The 18,361-nt window shown below is 53.0% G+C and overlaps 1 protein-coding gene across 1 annotated transcript in view; it reads left to right on the plus strand.

Annotated features, from left to right (window-relative positions):
* Positions 1–434: 434 nt before the first annotated feature.
* The window catches only part of EPHB1 (EPH receptor B1), a 418,928-nt gene continuing 401,001 nt past the window's right edge, over positions 435–18,361 (plus strand). The window contains exon 1 of the mRNA XM_059390963.1: positions 435–879. Coding sequence (XP_059246946.1) covers positions 822–879 — 58 coding nt within the window. The 5' untranslated portion in view covers positions 435–821. The remainder of the gene's footprint in view (positions 880–18,361) is intronic.

Genomic DNA, 18,361 nt, shown 5'->3' on the forward strand with positions numbered 1-18,361 from the left:
TAGAAGGTGAAGAGCTATGAATAGGAGCGGTAGGGTGTCCCTTCCAGTTGCGCTATTATGGGTAGCCAGGGTATGTGTCGTTAAGATGAAATAAGAGGAGAAATGATCACTTAAAGCTCATCGAGTCCCGGTGGGCTGTAAGGAAGGGTATGAGCCTGAACTGACTGCTTCACTAGTATCCCTAGGCCCCCGCAAGGGGAGCGGGGCAGGCCCGTGCGCTTCTCCGAGAGCACCACGAGGGGGAGCCCGGACCCCTCCTAGCGCCTTCCAAGCCCTCCCGCACAGCCTAGCAAGCAAAAGTTTTTCTTAAACTAACAATGCCTGTGTAAGGAGGTGCTCGCGCCTGATTGGACGGGGGAATTTTGCAGGTTTGATTCCTTGATTGGACAGGAGGTGTTAGGGGTGGAGAGAGAGCTGATGGTGGGGGATCCCGCTCCCTCCCCCGTCAGTCTGGCCGGCTCTGTCCTTTCGTAGGCTCCGCTATAGCTCGCAATGTGACACCAGGACGCACACACACTCGCGCGCTCTCCCCAGCTCACACTCCTTCGCCCTCTCTCTCACATACACGCGCACGCACACACCCACCTCTCCCATAAACACACACACACACATGCACACCCACACCCACGCGCGCCCGTACCGCCCCACGCGCGCACACTCCCGCCCACGCCCACACAGCGCTCCGGGGAGTCCGGTCCCAGCGAGAGCGCGAAAGGATACGGAGAAGCCACCGGCGGGGAGTGCAGCGGCGCCCCGGGACGCGGCGCCCTCCCCGCGCGGCCGCCTCTGCTTGGGTTCGGCCTGGGGGCCGCCGGCCGGCGATGGCCCCGGATTGCCTGCTGCTGCTCCTCCTGGCATCCGCAGTGGCCGCGATGGAAGGTAACGTAGCTTCCGCGGAGCAAGTTGGCGGCTGGAGCTTGCATCCCCGGGCTGCTCTGGCGGCTTCAAGGCGTCCGCCTCCCGCGACCCGGGGGCACCGCTGTTGGGGAGCCCCGGCCGCGGCGGAGCGTGAGGCTGGGGCGGCACCCCTGGCGCGCCCCCCGGCTGGCTCCCAGCGCCCGCAGCCGGTTCGCGGAGCCCCCGGCCCTCCCGCGCCCCAGCGCTCCCGGGCAGCTCGGGTCTCCCGCAGCCTCGGCTTGGCTCCGGGAGCGCGGAGCCCGCTGCATTGCGGTGCAGGCTCCTAAGCTCCAGGGGCGCCGGGCTTTGGGGACCAAGGGGCTTCTCGGGCTCTCCAGCCCCTGGAGTGCGGACGCCTATCGGGTCCCCTCCTGTCCTGGCCACGGATGCGCGTAGGTGGCCATGTGCCACCTCTCCTTTTCCTCTTTTCCTCAGCTCCGGCTCCACGGGCTCCGGTACTCTGGGCTCCGCGGGCTAGCGCCGAGCGCTGAGGCCAGAGGAACTCTGCCCCGATGCCCCGAAAGTGGCTGCTGAGAGGGGCTGAGTTCACTGCCGTACCCTCGGTGGTCCGGGAGCCTGTGGAGCTGCAGCTTTCCTGGGTCAAGTCGGGGCGAGGCGGACACCTTTGTCGTCTCTTAAGCCTGGGAACGGGGATGCGGTGGGTGGGTGATGTGTGTGGCCGAAACTCGCCCGGCATCGCCTTCGCCCGGGAAGGGAGACTCGCGGGTTGGGAGACGACGGGCAGTGACACTCCCCCTGCTACTTAGCCTTGGCTGAGCCTCGGGCAGCGGCCGGGCCAGCGCGCCCCGCGGGCACGGCGCGGGGCGCAGCGGGGAGCACCCGCGCTCGGCTGCGCCCGCGAATCCCTGTGGGAAATCCCTGCCCCGCTCCCCGCCCCCCGCGCCTCCCCCGCCCCCGCTCCCCGCTGCAGAGCGCGGGCTGCAACCCCTCCTGCGAACGCTGCTCTCGGTCCGGGAGCCGAGCGGAGTTGTCGAGGTGAAAGCAACTGTCGGGGGCGGTGAGCCGCCGCGGCCCGGCGGGCGGCAGCGCTTCTCGGGAGCTGGCGGGCTGAAACTCCACCGAGGGACCCGGCGCCCGCGCCGCGTTGCCAACTAAAGGGTCCTTCGGCCAGGGTGCCCGTCCCTCGCCAAGCTGTTACCGGTTGTCCGGGGGAAACGCCCCCACCGCGGATACCGTGGTCCAGCGCCACTGACCCCTCCGGAAAGCGCTGCCCTTCTCCAGCCAAACTGGGGCATTCGGGATCCCGGGGCGGGGCTGATTCCTTCCCGGTGTAGGGAAGACCGCTCCGTCCAGTGTTCGTTCTGGTGACGGCCCCGGGGTGCGACGATGAACGCCTAGAAAGCTCTCACTTGCTTTTCTGAGCTTTTTTTTTTTTTTTTTTTCTTTTTTTGGTCTGCCTCCCGCTGCCCTTCTGGCTGCTGGTCTTTGTGCGGAGGGGTTGCATTTGGGGACGTGCGGGGACAAGAGCGGGGTGGAGCGCGGGAGACAGACACCCCAGAGCAGAGCTGGCCGGTCGGGTTTGACTTCCGTAGGGGCAAGGGCGGGAGCAGGTGAGATGGGACGAGCACAGCGCTGTACACTTCCAAAGCAGACAAGAGAACCATGGTGAGCGAGCATGAGCAACGGGCCAGGCAAGGCTGGACTTTGTCGCGCTGGGGCGGCAGGTCCTACCGGCCGCTGTTCGCGCCCGCCAGCGGGGTGGGTCTGAAAGCAGACGGGTGCTCACTTTGGGAACCTGCTCTTGGCACTGGGTCTCCATCGATGAAGGAGGGCACGTGCATGCGAGCAAAACTGTTGGGAGAGCAAGTGTGTGGCAACACACCAGGTGTCTGGATGCGGGTAGTTTCCTTCTGAGACCTCTTCTTCGTTAGCTCTCTGTGTGTGCTGGGCTGGAGCTGCCCGAGGGAGGGTGCCCTTGTGCCGGCACACCCAACCCTGTATGTGGGCCCTGTCACTGGGCCGCCTGGAGTGGCTCACGTTGTGGGAGTTGTGTCCTTCTCTCCGCACAGCCCCAGAAACTTTGCCAGTAACCGAATCTCTAGGCTGGAAATCTCTCCAGCAAGGGTTAAAAGAAACGCCACATTCAGCAGAATATTAAAGCAGCCCCATCGTCCCTGCTCAGTGCGCAGGGATAGTACACACCATTCACTCCCATCTCTCCTCCAAGGAACACAGGCAGGTTCATTTTCTCCTCTTCACACACGGAGCCGCCTTCCCGCCTGCCTGGCTGGGCTGGGGCCAGCGTCATTTGGTTTGTGATGAGTGAGGAATAATTATCAGAAAAGTGGATCAATGAACTGCCTACACAGACAGTGGATCCCTCCCAAACTCTGCTGTGGCTAGCGGCGCCTCTCTTTGCTCCTTTGGCCCCTTAACGAGTCTGTCTTCTTTCCCTTGGGTGGTGGGGGATCTGGTGGAATTGCTCTAGGGCCTTGTGGCCCAGGGACAGCAGCTCTAAGACCAGGCATGTCCTCAGCCCTGGCCAGGGCAGGAACAAAGGGACAGTGGAAGCCATGGGCCAGCTGGGGACCCTTGGCCAGACAGGCAGGCCCCTATGAGACCCTCTGCCTGGGCAGAAGGAAGGAAGGGTCTAGTTGACACGGGGTGTGAGAAACCCGCACTGAAAACGAGCACCCCTTTCCTCCCCTTCCCCATTTCCAGCCAGTGGCTCGGGCTTGTAGGGAGAGAGGTGCCATTGCAGGGAGAAGGCTTTCCAGGGCTTTTAAGGTCTGTTCCAACCTTAGAAGTTGGACAGGTCATATATGTTGTGAGAACATACCCATACTTGTTTAAAATTAAGGTGCTATTAAAGTCAAAGACACTTTTTTATTATTGAATCAAAACCATCAACTGTATCATGTATAGCTAGTCTCTAAGAGGTTCTACTAACACTCAGATTCAGGAGCAAAGTGTGTGCCCGTGTGAGCAAAGGGTGGAAGCAATTTTAAAAGCCAGAAGAGGGGAGGATCATCTTGGCAGTGGTTCTCAGGCTACAGGAAGCCTCATGGCAACTAAGCAATTTGTTATAGACTCCTGGGTGCTCACCCTCAAAGTTCAGGTCTGAAGGGACTCTGAAAATCGGCTTCTGGTCTCCTTGAAGATCCTGATGTAGGTGCTTCTTGCAAACCCCCGCTGCTCAGAGGGTGGTTCTCAGCTAGCCTACGGTCAGAAATCCTGGGTAGTCTGGCTCCCTTTTGCACTGGCTACATCAGAATGGCCTGGACATCTGCATTTTTAACCAAGGGCTCCAGTGATTCAGAGGCAGGCAGCCTGACACCAGTATATTTGGGAATTGCCAATAATAGCCAACGCTTTATACTAGGTGTTGTTCTAGGTGCTTGACATAAGCTAATTCACTTAATTGGTACAACAACTGTATCAGGTAGGTGTTGTTCTCAACCGTACTCCCATTTTTCAGATGAGAAGACTGAGGTACAGGGTAGCTAAGTCATTTGCTAGGGTCGTGCTGCTAGTTAAGTGGCTGTGCATTTGAACCCAGGTGGTCAGGTTCTGGAGTCTATGTTCATAACCATCCACCTTCCTATATCAAGTCTGTGTGTTTTGCATGAAGAAAAGTTCATATCCTGCCAGGGACAGGAAGAATTCCAGCTGCTCATCAGCCATTGGCCATTGGGTACTTCATTGATTACTGGGCACTTCAAGTTTGGGTGATCATGGGAGAAGAATGAGTGTTGAGATCATCTTAGTGCTTCAACTCGAACACCAGTCTCCATGTAGCTCCCTTCTTGCCCCTTTTTCCCACCTCCTACCCTTACTCCCGCCCTAAACACACACACACACACACGCACACACACACACACACACACACACACACCACTGTTGGAGACCTGAACCACCTCATGCCTTCCGATTAGGAATCTAGAAGAACTAGAAGAATCTAGAAGAATCTAGAAGGACAGAGTGTCTTTCCTCCTCTCCCTGCCCTGGCCAGCTCTCCCAAGGAAGAAATGACTACAGGCCAGTGGCCCTAGAGGAGATGGGCCTGGGCACCCCATGCATCCCGGGGTGGTGGATGGGGCACACGGTACCCTTACCTGTCTCCACCTGACAGTCTAGAGCACATCCCTCCACCTGGATTTCAGGAGTCTGCATTCCTTGGAAGAGCTCCCTTTATGTCTCCCTCTTCTGCACTAGCCACTTAAGCAACCTGAATATTTCTATCAGATTTCCATGTCTCCAAAGGTGGTGGGGAAGCAGAGCATTGGATGCCTGCCCTTCTGAGGAAATTACTATAGTAATAAAGTAACACCCTGGGAGAGATTTCATATTTAAAAGCAAAATAGTACATGAGAAATTCCTCAGCTCCTTCTGTGGCTTCCACTTCAATTTCAGCAACAGTTGGGGCTCTCGGTCAGAGTGTGTTTGTGCTTGGAGAGGGGGCATTGACTGGCCTGATCAGGGCCACCTGCTCCATCAAAGACCTCTGACACCTGATGCCTGAGCTGCCTGGCTGATTTTGTTGATCGCTCCTCTGAGGATTGGAGAAACGGGAACACACTTGCCAGGGAGGTCTGGAGGATGGGGCACAGGGGTTGGGGGGTTGGCATTGGTTCTTTGCTAATGGAAAAATGCTTTCCTCCTGACCTAAGCCACAGGGAGCGGCCAGACACAGGGTTAGCTCTCTTCTCTCCTTGTGCCTCAGTCTTCTCGTTGTTGACTCAGACTAGAGGAGGGGTCATTATGGGAGAGAAGATAGCGGGAGTTGGGGGTGGGGGGCAAACCCTGGGGTAGAAGCTGTGTTAGAAGCAGGGGAGTAGACAACTGTAGAACTGTCTGGGCCATGGTGACCCCCTGGGTAATTGTGGCTGGGGTGGGACTCCTCATAGGCTGGTGGAGTTACTGCAGAGGTGGCTCATGACCCCGTTTTGGAGCATCAGAGATGAGTGAGGGTGAGCTTGACTAGCATCAAGAAGGGGCTCAACCTGGTGCCCTCCACAAGCAGGCCCTGTTCTAGGGCCCTCCCACGGGCCAGCAGCAGGCCCAGGCCCATGTGGGCGGTGCAGACAGCGTTGGAACCACAGTCCCCGCTGGTCCCACGTAGTAGCATCTGTCAGCTGTCTCTCAGTGCAACTGGCTTGTCAGTTTGCCTCCAGCTTAGTGAGCGAGAAGGCTTCACTTCCACAGCCACGAGAAGGCATCTCGCTCAGTCACTCCCCAGCCAGCAAGGAGTGTCCCTCAGCTCTGTGAGAGAGTGCCCAGAGCTGAAGGTCTGGGAGCCCTTCACCGTGCTCTAAGAGCCTGCTGATGACTAGGGCTTCAGCACAAGCCATTTGCTAAAGGGGAAGAAGGGTGCAAGGAAGAAGGACCCGTTTCCCCTTACATCACCTGTAAAACTGTTCCTCCGGGTCAGGCGAAATCCCAGCAGCCCAGACACACCATTAGCAACTGCTTAGGGAGGCTGCACTGTCCCCTCATGGAAGGTTCCCCTGGAGTTCTCTGTAGCAGAACTGGGCCAATGTGGACACGCGTAGGAAATTTCTTGAGAATTACCAGCACTCATTTCTGCCTGCAGATTGCACCTGAGGCCCAGAGGCTCTCCTCTCTCCCCTCCCGCTTCCTGACAGCAAGTGACAAAGTAACTGATTTGAATTTAACCTCCTTGCTCTGCTTCTCCATCCCCCAGTGGAGGTGATAATAAGCAGAGAAATGGGCAAGGCAGGTGGCCAGGAGGGGAGGGGGCACGTGAGGGGAGCAGGGGCCCCAGGCTGTAGCCTAGCACTAGCCTCTGGGGGCTCTCAGAAGCTCTGGGGAGCTGAGACTAGGGGTCGGACCTGAAGGGAAGGAACTTTTCCAGAAATCCTGTATCTTGGTGGTACTAGGACCAGGACTGAACTAAACTCCACCTGCCCATGGTACATTTACCACATGCTGGTCCCTGCGTATGCCCTTAATATCCAGGCATCCATTCTCCCATTTTATAGGTGAGGAAGCCAAAGCTCTGAGAGGTTAAGTTAACTGACTCAAGAGCTAAGACTCAAACTGATGTTTCGACAAGTGGGACAACTCTTCAGGCCTCTGCCTCCCGGGTCGGCACCTTTTCCATTAATGTTGCTTATTCAGGAATTAATTCAGCGAGCATCTATTATGCGCCAGCTGTTCACTGTCCTGCCAAGTGCTGTCAAAGGTCCCAGACAGTGCTAGGGTCTCCACATTCAGGCTTCTGTGGCCAGGCTCTCCTTATCTCTCTGGAAATGGTCCCCCCACCCCCGACCCTGTGCCCCCAGCCGGAAGAAAACCTCTTTTCCTTCCAGTTTGCCTTTTCCTGCAAGCACTTTGTCTTTCCTGTGTGCTCCCCAACAATCAGACCCCCACTGTGGTCATTATTGGTTTTTTGTTTGCTGTATGTCCATCTAGCTCTTGGCTCTGATGAGCTCTTTTGCTTAGGTGGTTGTAGTTCCGCACCTGTGCCTGGCTTTTAGTGGTGGGTGTTAGCGGGGGTGTGGGGGCAAGGCCACTGTGGGTCTCCTGGAGCCGCCTTCACAGGCTCAGCTTCCAGGGGAAGGGGGAGCTGAGAGTGCTCACCTTTGGGGACCTCCCTGGCTTTTGTCCTGTGGGTCCTGTCCTGCTTGGGGTTATGTTTCTTCTTGAATCCTGGCTGCTCCCACCCACCTGGCCAGGTGCAGACAGCATGACATTGTAGGAAGACCCTGGGATTTAGCATCAGCTTTGAGCATGGAAGGAGGTATGTGGGAGGATGGGAAGAAGAGCAGCCCCTCAGTGTGCTAGTCTCATTGGCCTGTGGCCGGTCCCCCTTGGGGCTGTGACTGCAGAAAGGGCTGAGCAGTAGGACTGGGAATAATTGCAGGCAGCTCCACCGGACAGTGGCAGCAGAGAAAATGCCTTATCTGTGAGAAGCAGCCGGCCCTGCAGTTAATTATTCTGTTGTTTTCCTCTTGCTGTTTTTCTAACACATCAAGGTAAGACCTTTGCCCTTGGCTTTCTCATTGATGCTGAGGCTGGAACTGGGTGGTGAGCTTGGAGGAGCGGGGAGAGAGAGGAGGAGCCTCACTGGGCAAGGGAGGAGGAGGAGACATCCAGGGATGCTTTCAGCTCCTTTGGCAATGCATCCAAAGGGTCTGGATGGAGGAGCATAGACTATAACTTTTGGGGCAAGGAAGAGGGCCTCAGCCTCATCAGAAAATCCAGTGAGCTTTGGCAGATGCCCAGGGACCTGTGTAGGGCATTGATCAGACCAAACTTAGGTGTCAGATCACAGCTTGGTATTTCAGTTTATCCTGGCTGCTGCGTGTGTGGATCTCTTCCAGCATCTTCTGACCAATCCAAGACCCTTCCCAGTCCAGGTCATTCTTTCCTCCTGTCCTTCTGAGCAGCAGCATCTTCAGCTGCTTTCTTTTCCCCTGCTCCACCTGGGCACATGTGCACACGCACTACACAGGTACACACACCTGGGCATTGTCCCGTTTTCTTTTTGTCCATCTGTGCAGAGGCCAAAAGGAGCTTCTGGTGCTCTGTGCCTCTGGGTCTGCGCCTGCCTGTTCCACCTTTAGTTGCAATTTCTTGCTGAGCTTTCCTTGGCAAACCCTAACTTATTCTTTAGAATTCCCTGCTGTAGTCACCTTCTCCTGGAAGACTTCTTTCCAGCCCCAGGCTGGATTAGGTGGCTCGATGTCCCTGCACAGCTGCCTCTACCTGCCTCTGTGGGAGCGCATTCCCCACTGGTCTGCCATTGCGTGTTGCTTTCGCAGGGTACTCCACAGAGCTGTGAGCCTCTGAAGGGTGGGGCTCTATCTTAATGGGCACGGTATCCTCTGCGTGTGGCACAGAGGTAGCAGCAGTAAGTGTCTAGTGTGTGAAAACCTGAGATCATGTCTCGTGCAGCAGTTTAAAACATCTCTGTAAATTTTTGATGCCCTTCTTATCAAATATGAGACCAGCTCCTCTCCCCTGAAATATGGGTTGGCCTTCTTATTCACTGTAATGAACGGAATAGGGCAGAAGTGATCCTGTGTAACGTAACGTTGGAGCTGAGGTCATAGAAGATCCCAGCCTCTGCCTGGCTCTCTCTCCCTCCTGGCATGCTTGCCTTTGTGACCCAGCCACCATACTGTGAGGAAGCCAAGGTGCCACGGAGAGGCCACGTGTAGATGTTCTAGTGCCCCAGCCCCAGCTTAAATCCCAGCCCACTGCCAGCACCAAATGCCAGACGTCAGAGCGAGGGGGTTTCAGGCGGTTGCAACTCCCATCCTTCCAGCTATCTGCTGACTCCCAGTGGGAAGAGGCAGGCTGTCCTCCCTGAGTCCTGTCCAGATCACAGATTTGTGAATAAAATAGATGTTGTCACCATGTGAAACTATCAAGTTTTGGGTTGGTCTGTTACGTAACAATTGATAACCAAAATACGCTGGCAGAAGTCGCAGAAGAAGAATGGTTTGAAGAAGACGGGAGAGGACTTAGGGAGAAGCTGGGGAGGGGGAGGAGAGATGGCATGTCATTCATTCAACATCTAACACATACTTCTTAGCTTCCTGCTATGCGCTAGGCTCCATGCCCAGAACAGGAAGTGTCCCAGCTCTTGGGGGGACAGTCATGAAGACGACAAATGACATAGAATAGAATTTTAGGAAAGTGCTATGAAGGGATAAGCAAGGTGTTGGGATAGAAAGTGATGTGTGTGGGCTTGGATGGCTTGGCATGAGGAAGAAGGTGGGGAAGGGAAGGCCTCTCTCTGTGAGCACGTGAAGGCTGGGCTTGCCAAACAGGCTTAGCTTTACTTGGCATGTGAGATAGATTTTTGGCTTGATTACGGTGTTCTTTACAGCCAAGCTGGACCAAGGTAGAATGGGCTCCCTTGAGGGACGATCAGCCCCATCCCAGGTCTCCAAGTGAGGGCTGAGCCGCTGCCAGACCTGAGAGCCCAGATTCTATAAGAGGGACATGAGAAGTGGGAGCAAAGAGACAGAACTGACAGCTTCACGTAGGAGCCATGAGTTTCATGAATACTCATGCGGAACACATTTATGGACCACCTAGACCATCTACATGAGAAGCATTGTACTTGATGCTGAAAACCTGAAGGTAAAGAAGACATAGCCGTTCCTTCAAGGAGCCGCTTATTAACAGACTGGTGGGGGAGACAGAGCCATGCGGACTGCAGATAATAGGACGTAGGACGGATTGTGACAGATGCGGTATAACAATTATATGTCAACTGCTAGGAGAGACCAGATGAGAGGTCATTCTTCTAGTGGGAAGGGTTTGGGGAAGGAGCATGTGTATGTGCGTGTGTGTGCTTGTGTGTATGTGTGAGAGAGAGAGACTCTAGATCTCTTGATCCAGGGTGAAGCTCCTGGGGGATGGATAGAAATGTGTCAGATAGAGATGGGAGTGGGTAGGAATGAGAAAGCGAGACTGAATTATTCTTACTCTCTGTCTCCTGAAGGTGGACATCTGCAGCTCTCCATCAAGGGTTTTGCCTATTTTATTGGCCATGTCTTTGGTTGTAGAGAGAGATGTTCAACTCAAGATGGAGGAAAGCAAAGGGTAAGGGGTGATGACTGGTGCTTGTTATTACTGGATAGTGGACTTTGGTTATGAGGATGTCTAGGGCCCCCAGGGCTGTGTCAGGCTGTCTCCCTTTTCTCATTCCTTAGCTCTGTGTCTGTGTCAGCCAGGGTCTTGGCAGAAAACAGACTGCACTCTCAAAGGGTTGATTGAGGTGAGTTTAGCGAAGAGACTCTTTACAGAATTATGAATAGGGTTAAGGGACTCCCTGAGGGGAGAGATGCAGCTAGGGGCAAGCGACAGTGGGAAGCCAGGACTCCCCATGGCTGGGAGGGTAAGGGAAGGGAGTGAGGCTGTTGGGGCCTGGCAAGAGCTGTAGCATGGGCAAGGGCTCCCTGACAGGAGCTGTGGGCATAGATGGAGGAATTCAGCCGCTGCCCAGATCATGCGTGGTTGGAGAAGGGACGCTGTAGTCCCTGAACTCCTTCACCTCTGCATTTTCTCTTCCTGCCAGCACTTACCATGGGATGAACTCAGCAAGAAGGCAGGGGGTGTGGAAGCCTGGTTCAGAAAGGTCAGTCTCCTGAGGCTCAGGAGAGAACAGAGAAAGGTAGAGAATGGATCTGAAGGGACAATGGACAGAATGATTTATGTAGACTTCATCCTCAGACAGGCCTTCTGCAAGATAGTCCTATGGCCACTGGCAGCTCCAACGCACATTCTCTGGAAACTTCCACAGAACGAGAAATGCTCACTTCCAGAAATACTCCTCCTAGCAAAAGCCCTGGAACTTCTGTCTCCTTGGCCTTCCTTGGGCCCTAAGCCCCTCTCAGGAATCAGGCTGTCACTGGGATAATGCAATGGCCAGGCTTGAGGCATGCACTACCCATCTCTAGAGTTGGGGGGAGAGGGTTGGTCCAGACAGCCCCCCCAAGCACATGGCCCGAAATGAGGACCGGCTCCCCACAAAAAGTCATGGGTGCTATGACAAGAGGCAGGGGTGGGTGCTGGTATGCCACACCCATTCAACCTTCTTGCAGAACTGAATCATGGGACGTAATGGAGAGCAGTAAAGAAAAGGATGGGGACTATGGGTAGAGGAGGGGCTGATGGGGGGGTGGTGCTCCGTCTGTGGTGGTCCCGGTGGAAGATCTGGGAAAAGCTGGGGAAACTGAAGGTCATGGAGAAAAGTAACAACCCAGGATGGCTGGGCAAGTGGCTTCTTTCTTGATGAGGATGTTCCCTCTATCCCTGAGCATCTAATAGGGGACAAATAGTAGCGTGTTTGGCTAAAGGCAAAGTGATTTTAAGGCAAGGGTATCTCAACCAGGCTCTGAAGAAGAAGGGCTCCTCTTGGGGGCAAGTTGAAAAAATACGGTGCGAGGGACCCTCTCTCTCACTGTAGCTCTCTGGCTTCCGACCTAGCTATCAGAACATCTTAAGGTGATCATTACATTTGAATTGGATACCCAGTGGAGAGCAAGAATGAAAGAAATGCCAACTCTTAGGAACAATGGGATGGCTCATTTCCCTTCATTTCCCTGCGTTATCCATCCACGCTTAGTCTCACCTGGAATTTCCATTTTACATCAGTAGAATATTTTGTTCTGGGTACTTTTTGTCAAGGCTCTGAGACGCGCATAAAGATGGCGGGTCTTCAGAGTCCTTTGTAGACTTCTCCCCTCATACGTTAGCTGTCTCTTCCTCTCTTGAGGAATCTGCTTAGAATACATCAGAGGAGGACTCCATTTGCCCTTCCAAGTTCCCTGCTCTTGGCTCCAACTTTCTTCTACTCCTAGCCAAGCAGAAAAAGAACAGTTCGTTTTTTTTTTTTTTAACACAGTAGCACAATGCTTCTGCTCTGCATGAAAACCCATGGTTTTCTTTTTCCAATCAGAAGAAAGTAATTTTCCTTTCACTCACCTGACTAACTTGTTCAGAGCGTCCCCTCCCCACCCTTTTCTGATATCTTGCTGCTAAGTATTTGCCAATTCATTTGCATCTCAATGGTTCCTTAGCAACTATCATACCCTCAGGATGAGGTACAAAGCTGCTCTCTGACACGGACCCACCAGGGCTACGTTGCCCTCTTTTACGGTGTCTGAATTATGAAACCGAGTCCTGCTCAGACACAAAACGTGCTTACTCACAACAGCTCACGGGTTTGGAATTACAACGCGGTTCCTCCTCACCTTAACTGAGCACGTGGGCTTGCAGGCGACCCTGGTGCCCAAGTGCCCCCAGGAACCTGTTGGCTCCTGAAGACTCTCCTTTAATACCTGCCTTTGGAGGAGAGAGAATCCCAGATCTCAACAATGAAGTGAGTCTTGTCTTCTTCAGATGGGCCATGAGTTAGGTCCATTTTACAGATCTGATAGCTGAGGCTCAGAAAAGTCAAATGACCTCCCCAAAGAGGAGCAGACACCTGGAATGTGCCAGGGGCAGACCTGAGCTCAGGGCACTGTGGCTTCCAGGCCCACCATCATGTGCTGCCTCCTGCAGAGTGACCACCGCCCTCTCCTTGCTACCTAGGTGGTGATATTTCAGGATCAGTTTAAAGAAATTCTTTTTAGTGCACTTACACGGCTCTATTCGTCTGCAGTCCTAGTACATTTCAGTACTCACTTAACTGGAGAGTAAGTGCCCACGTGAATATCTCAAGTGTGTGTGTCTTTCTGCATGTGTGTGTGTGTGTTTATGCAGAAGATACAGACAGACAGTGACCCTGTACCATTTAGCAAATTAGAATATCCCACCCTGAGGAGGTGGTGCTGTTTCTGTAACAGCTCCAGGCCTCCGCCGCCAGGGCTCACGGGCATGGAACAGCCTGGCAAATGGAAGACACTATTCAGAAAAGGACAATGAGAACAGAGCTCATTCTGTGCTAGGGCTGACCTTTGCGACTCCCACTTCACGTTGTTATTAAATATCGGGAAGAGACTGAAAGAACAATTATGGTATTGTCATAATGTATAAGTCTACAAAGCCAGCCATTCCCGAGGAGTCTCGGGCTCGGCTGAGCTTGACAATAGCGGGCCACTCAGCCACGGGGCTGATTTTCTTCTCCTCTGGAAGTTGTCTTCATTATTTAACACGGCAGAAAACCCTGAACGTGCCGCACGCAGTTCTGCCATTGCGGGTTCCAGAAAGCTAGGACATCAGGGAGGAAAGGGGTGCGGTGCTTGGATTTCTACTCGGGTCCCTGCAGACCGTGGTGTGGTCTCCGTTGCAGCCACCTCGATGGCCTGGGCTTAGCTGGATGTTGGCCCCGGGGGGTCCCGGGGAGAGTTTGCTGAGCCAGTTGAGCTGGCTTCCTGGCTTTCAGAGGAGGCCAGTGAGTGACCAACTGGCTTTCCCATGAAGATGTGTCCTGCAGAGAGAAGGATCAAGGGGAGCTCCTGTGGCCACTCCCTCCTGCACATTCTAAGTGTGCGCATATACCCCCATATCCAATTGAGGATGTCACCTGACTACCGATGACCTGGGGCAGGGGGCACTGCAGAGGTCCTCTTAGCAGGTGGCAGTTCCACACGTGGGCTGGGGCTCTGCCTTGCAGCATCACTTTCTCCATGGAGATCTGCATCTAGACCACTGTTTCTCAGCCCCATTCTTCTTGTTGCTGCTCTACGGAGTCTTTGCAGACATTTTCTTAAGCACTCCAGACACTGTGAAATGTTAATACTACAGACACACTGTACATGTGTTTATATACTGGGGCTTTTGGAAGGACCTTACACCATTGTAATATCTAAGTGTTTTTGTTTCCCTCTATCCCCCAAGAATCTGTTTTCACCCCTGTTCAGAATGCAGGACCGAAAAGATGTAAGCCCGGCAGCAAAGTAGCCAGCTCTCAACTGAGTTTCAGCCCTGCTTCGCACCATCTGTTTTTCTGTCTAACTTTTACCCTGGGTGTCACTGACCTGGGAACGGGTGTCTGCCTTGGCTGATCCAGGAGGACCCCCGCTGGCTGGGATTAACCTTTAGTTGTTGGGTCCTGGGAGACAAGGGTATAACCAGAAGCCCCAGGCAGTGGGGATTTACCAGTAGGGGTGGAAGTATTTCAGAACCTGAACAAGCATGGCTGTGTCAGCTTGTACTTTCTGAATGTCAGCCCTGAGTTTCCCAGATTTGAAAATCATTTCTTGAGTCTGTCGGTCCATTTTTTAATTTTCATCTTAATTTTTTTAAGATTTTTATTTAAGTTCTGGTTAGTTAACATACAGTGTGATATTAGCTTCAGGTGGACGATATAGTGATTCAGCACTTCCGTGCATCACCCAGGGTGCATCACAACAAAGACACACCTTGATCCCCACCTGGGTCCATTCTTTTTAAAGAAATAAATTTTCTTGAGCTGTAATTTATGTATAATAAAATTCACCCGCTTTAATTGTATAAATCCCTTGAGACTTGGCAAAGGAATATGGTTCTGTGGCCTCTGTACAGCGTGATACAGACCATTCTCAGTGCTCTCCCATCCCTTCACTATCCTTCCCCTCCCTCTGCCTCTGGCCTCTAGCAACCACTGAGCTGATTTCTGGCTCTCTAGAAGTTCATGTAAATGGAATCACAGCATATGTTGCCTTGTTTCACTTAGCGTCATGCGTTTGAGATTGTTGGTGTGTATCACGGGTTCCTTCCTTTTTAAAAAAAATTTTAAAGATTTTTTATTTTATTTATTTGACAGACAGAGATCACAAGTAGGCAGAGAGGCAGGCAGAGAGAGGGGGGGAAGCAGGCTCCCCACCAAGCAGAGAGCCTGAGATGGGGCTCGATCCCAGCACCTGAGATCATGACCTGAAGCCAAAGGCAGAGGCTTAACCCATGAGCCACCCAGGTGCCCCGGTTCCTTCCTTTTTATTGCTAAGTACCATCCCATCACAAATGCATCATGCTTGGTTCAGCCATCCAACAGTTGATGGGCATTTTTTTTTTCTAGTTTTTATTTTTGGGCTTTTATGAATAAAGCTACTGTTGAGTACATGTCTTCATGTGGACACAGAATGAAACATAGGTTTGCATTTCTCTTGGGCAAGTACCTAGGAATGGAATTGCTGGAGAAGATGGTAAGTGTAGGTCTGACTTTATGAGACGACCAATTTGTTTTCCAGAGTGGCTGCAGCCCCTTGCACTCCTACCAGCCATGTGTGGGAGTCCCAGGTGCTCCACATCCTTACCGACAGCTGATGTGGTCAGTCTTTTAAATTTTAACTGTTCTGGTGGGGACATAATGGCATCTCATTGTGGTTTCCATGTACATTTCTCTATTGACGAATAATGTGCTTCTCACGTGCCTCTTAGCCAGTCATATATACTCTTTGGTGAAAGGGACGTTCAGATCTTTTATCCATTTTTGTGGTTGGGTTGTCTGTTCCAGGTCCGTTTTTGACTTGAATGGTTGTTTGGAGGTAACAGAGAAATGCCACCCCACCTCTGCCTGACTGGGTTGCTGTGTTGTGCTGAGAAGACCATAGGTTGTTATGTGCTGGGTCTTATTCCTGGAGTGGGGCTTGGGACGGGCCATGATCTTCTCCACAAGGATGGTTATCAGTTATTGGGGATGAAGTACATCCCTAGACAGGGGTCAGGACTTTGGAGAGTGGACTGTTGCTATGGGCCTGGGTGAGCCTCCATAGAAAACCATTGGGTGATCCAGGATTGTGTTCCCCATGTTTATTTCCCATATGTCATCCCCAAGTTCTAACCTCTGGGTCTCTGCCATATTCCTGGGGATGTATGAAGGAAGGACTTGTGCCACCACCCCTGCCCAGCATGGCAGGGGGAGCTGTGTGTCCATGGTGGCAGCAGAAATCAGCAGAAATCCTCATTCCCTGCTTCCCCAGGGTTTTCTTATTATTTTTTCCTCCTCCTCCTCCTCCTCTTTCTTCTTCTTCTTATTTTTTAATGAAGAAAAATGTGATTATCCTAGGAAAGGTGGTCTGATCCTACACAGGAAAGCATATGCAGGCTTAGGCCAGACTCTCAGGGCTCGGCACCCCAGGCTTCTCCTCACCTCGCTCCTGCCGCTCCAGCCCTGGGTGGTGTCACAGCTGTCCTGGTTTGTGCTGCATTCAAGCTGAGGAAGGTTCTTTCTACTCCTTTCTGAACTTTCAGTGACAGACTCAGGATGCCACAGGCTTCGCAACCCTGGTGATGATGTGTGGGCTTCAATAGGCTTGTCATGATTTGCGTGATGATTGGTGATCACAGTAATCGCGGGGGAGGCAACGCGTGACAAGGATGCTGAGGCCTGCCATGGTGTCACCAGGGATTGGTGTGCTCAGCTCGGCCTCACATCGCTTCTCACAAGCCCCTCTTGTCCCCAAAAGCGAAGCTGCAGTTGGTGCTGTTACCCTTCTAGCTGTGGGCGGTATGGGCTACCTGAGGGTCCCCCAGGATCCAGCCCAGGGCCGGGCACACAGAAGACACTTGGTGACTATGGAGGGATGGATGGACGAATGGAGGGACTGGGTCTCTGTTACACTTCATAGGACACTCAGGGAGAGGCTGATGCTGGTGTCCCCACAGCATAAAGCCAGGGACTCAGCTCAAACCAAAGCAATAACAACAGAGGAGGCCTTGAAAATCTGGTTGTGGAGGCATGACTGGGACACCCGGTCCTGGGTGGAGAGACCTGAGGATAGTTCAGATGAGGAGATGCTGTTGTAAGGCCTGTTTCTAGAGGAATCTTAGGGGCAAACTGGGCTTCTCATAATGGAGATGGAGAGTGGTGGCGAGTACATCATGCAAGAAGTAGCAGAAGTGGAGGCCTGGCAGCGGGAGAGGAAAGGAAGGTACTTAGCAGGGAAAGGCAGGTGCCTGGAGTAGCAGTTACGGTCAGGTGAGTGCTCAGAGGTACAACGAGGCAGTCAGTGCTGTGGGGAGTCAGAGGACAGAGAGTTTGGAGTAGGTTAGGGGAACCAGGGTGGCTTCCTAAAGGAGGGGATAACTTTGAAAGAAGAGGAGAACCTTGCCAAATGTTAATGAAAGGAGAGTTTGCGGTAGTAGGGGAGGCAGGGCATAGATTTTCCTTCCAACCAGACTTGTCCTGCCCAAAGCTGGCATCATCTGGTGTGGGGACCTGGCAGAGAGCTCTGTCTCTATGGTGTATGCCTTTCTGTCTTGGACCTCTTGGCTCCAGAGAACCCAGGATCTGTTCCTATAGGGAGGGCTCGGCATCACTCTTCCATCCTGAGTCTTGGGGCTGGGGTCACACTGCTTAGATGACTCACCTAGAGGAAAGCAAGAGGCTTCCTGCAGTGCTCTGGACCAGCTTTCCATTAGCTGTTTTCTTTGCTCTCATGCTCTGTGGGTGGTCTGTGCGCTTCACCTGAGAGCCCCAAATTCAAATCCACCTAGGTCGAGTCCCAGGCTCTCAATTTCTGAGTCAGGGAAGCAGCCTCTTTTTTTTTTTTTTTTTTAGGATTTTATTTATTTGAGAGAAAGAGCGAGAGCGTGAGCATGTGCAAGTGCTAAGTGTACATAAGCAGGGGTGGGGGGTGGAGGATGAGGGTGGAGGGAGCAGGGGATGGGGTGGAGGGAGAAGCAGACTTCCCACTGAGCAGGCAGCCAGTAGTGGGACTTGATCTCAGGACCCCAAGCTCATGACCTGAGCTGAAGGCAGATGCTTATCCCCCTGAGCCACCCAGGTGCCCCAATAAACCTTCCTTTGAGCATTTATTTAAAGGAGCCATTCCAGATTTTAAAAGAACAAAGGAGACCTAAGAAGTAAATATAATGCATGATCCTTTACTAGATCCCGTATTGAAAAAAAATTTTAAAAAGTTCTAAAGGACAGTATTTGGACAATTGACAGTTGACCATGGGCTCCCAACATCAGGGGAGAGGTTCTTATATGGAAGTGTCATAGCAATGTTAAATGTTCCAAATGTGGGAACCATTTTGCGGCCAAGGAAGAGAATACCCTTGCTGTCTTGATGTATGCACCCTCCTCTCCGAG

Source organism: Mustela nigripes, chromosome 2 (genome assembly GCF_022355385.1).
Source record: "Mustela nigripes isolate SB6536 chromosome 2, MUSNIG.SB6536, whole genome shotgun sequence".
Taxonomy (NCBI): Eukaryota; Metazoa; Chordata; class Mammalia; order Carnivora; family Mustelidae; genus Mustela; species Mustela nigripes.